This window comes from Peromyscus eremicus, chromosome 4 (genome assembly GCF_949786415.1).
Source record: "Peromyscus eremicus chromosome 4, PerEre_H2_v1, whole genome shotgun sequence".
Classification (NCBI taxonomy): Eukaryota; Metazoa; Chordata; class Mammalia; order Rodentia; family Cricetidae; genus Peromyscus; species Peromyscus eremicus.
The window spans coordinates 63,849,258-63,850,663 of record NC_081419.1 but is presented as its reverse complement, the minus strand read 5'-3'; the positions used below and the strand labels follow the sequence as shown (position 1 = coordinate 63,850,663).

General features: G+C 38.3%; 1 protein-coding gene across 1 annotated transcript; it reads right to left on the bottom strand.

Annotated features, from left to right (window-relative positions):
- On the bottom strand, positions 1–1,012 carry LOC131907778 (olfactory receptor 10AG1-like; the record flags this gene model as incomplete). Its single annotated transcript, XM_059258871.1, has 1 exon — positions 1–1,012. A coding segment is annotated over one exon (978 nt), but the record flags the coding sequence as incomplete, so codon positions are not given.
- Between the last annotated feature and the right edge of the window lie 394 nt (positions 1,013–1,406).

The window sequence follows — 1,406 nt, the reverse complement described above, 5'->3', positions numbered from 1 at the left end:
TGATAAACACATACGTGCTCTTCAAATCTTTATCTCATACTAGTAACTTACTGAGCAGTTTTCTCAGAGCCAGCATGATGTCCTTGTTCCTCAGAGTATAGATAATGGGATTCAGAGTTGGGATCAAAATGGTGTAGAACAGAGACAATAGTTTCCCAATTATTTCAGATTGATTTGGCTTGGGTTGCAAGTATGTGATGCCAGCAGTTCCATAGAACAGGATTACAACTGTCAGGTGAGAGGAGCAGGTGGAGAATGCTTTGGCCCTCCCTTTGGCTGAGGACAGTTTCAGAATGCTGCAGATGATTTTACAATAGGACAAAATGATCAGCACAAAGGGAGCCATGACAAACACCATTGCAACTACGTAGACTGCTATCTCATTGACAAACGTGTCTCCACAAGCAAGCTTGAGTACGGGTGGGATGTCACAGATGAAGTGATTAATTCTGTTAGAGCCACAAAAAGGTAGTGAGAATATCTGATATGTTTGTCCAATCACAACTGGAATGACACTGATCCAGCAGGAAGCCACCAACTGTGCACAGATCCTGTGGTTCATCACTAGAGAATAGTGTAGAGGGTTGCAGATGGCCACATAGCGGTCATAGGCCATAGCTGTCAGGAGAAGGCACTCTGTGCCTCCCAGCAGAAGAATGAAACACATTTGTGTGGCACAGGCAAATAGAGAGATGTTTCCTTTTAGAGTACAAAGGTCCATGAGCATCCTTGGAATGGTGACTGTTACATAACAGATTTCCACAAAAGAAAAATTGCTAAGGAAAAAATACATAGGTGTCTGCAAAGCAGCGTCAGTTCTTGTTAATAGCATTATAGTGCTGTTGCACATCAGAATAGTCAAATACATGAGCAAAAATATTCCAAACAGAATCCACCTGAGATGGGGGACATCAGAAAACCCAAGTAGGACAAATTCGGTCAGAGAAGAGGCATTCGATTTTTCTGTTGTAAATTTCTGTTCATCTACTGACAATAAATCAAAGGTGGTTAATTAACTCATATCTGATGTTCCATTGATCTGTTCCTTTACTTAAATGAAGAACACGAATATACATAAATTATATCACTAACTTACGATGTTCCAATGAGTCTTGAAACTTCTAAAGACAGCAAAAAAAACTAGTTAAAATTAATTAAATCAAAGTAATAAGATCTATTCTATTTTATTAGATTTGGCTGTACAGCCACAAAAATATTGAGTAGTGACCATTATCATTTCAAACACTCTATGCTTTTTGTGAGGAGCATTGTCAGCTCAAGTGACTATATATATATATATATAACCTATATATAACCTAGGAAAACAGATACACATTTGAAATAAAAGGGAGAACCTATCTAAAACTGTGTGGATCAAGAAAAAATAGAGACAGAACCTTGAACAG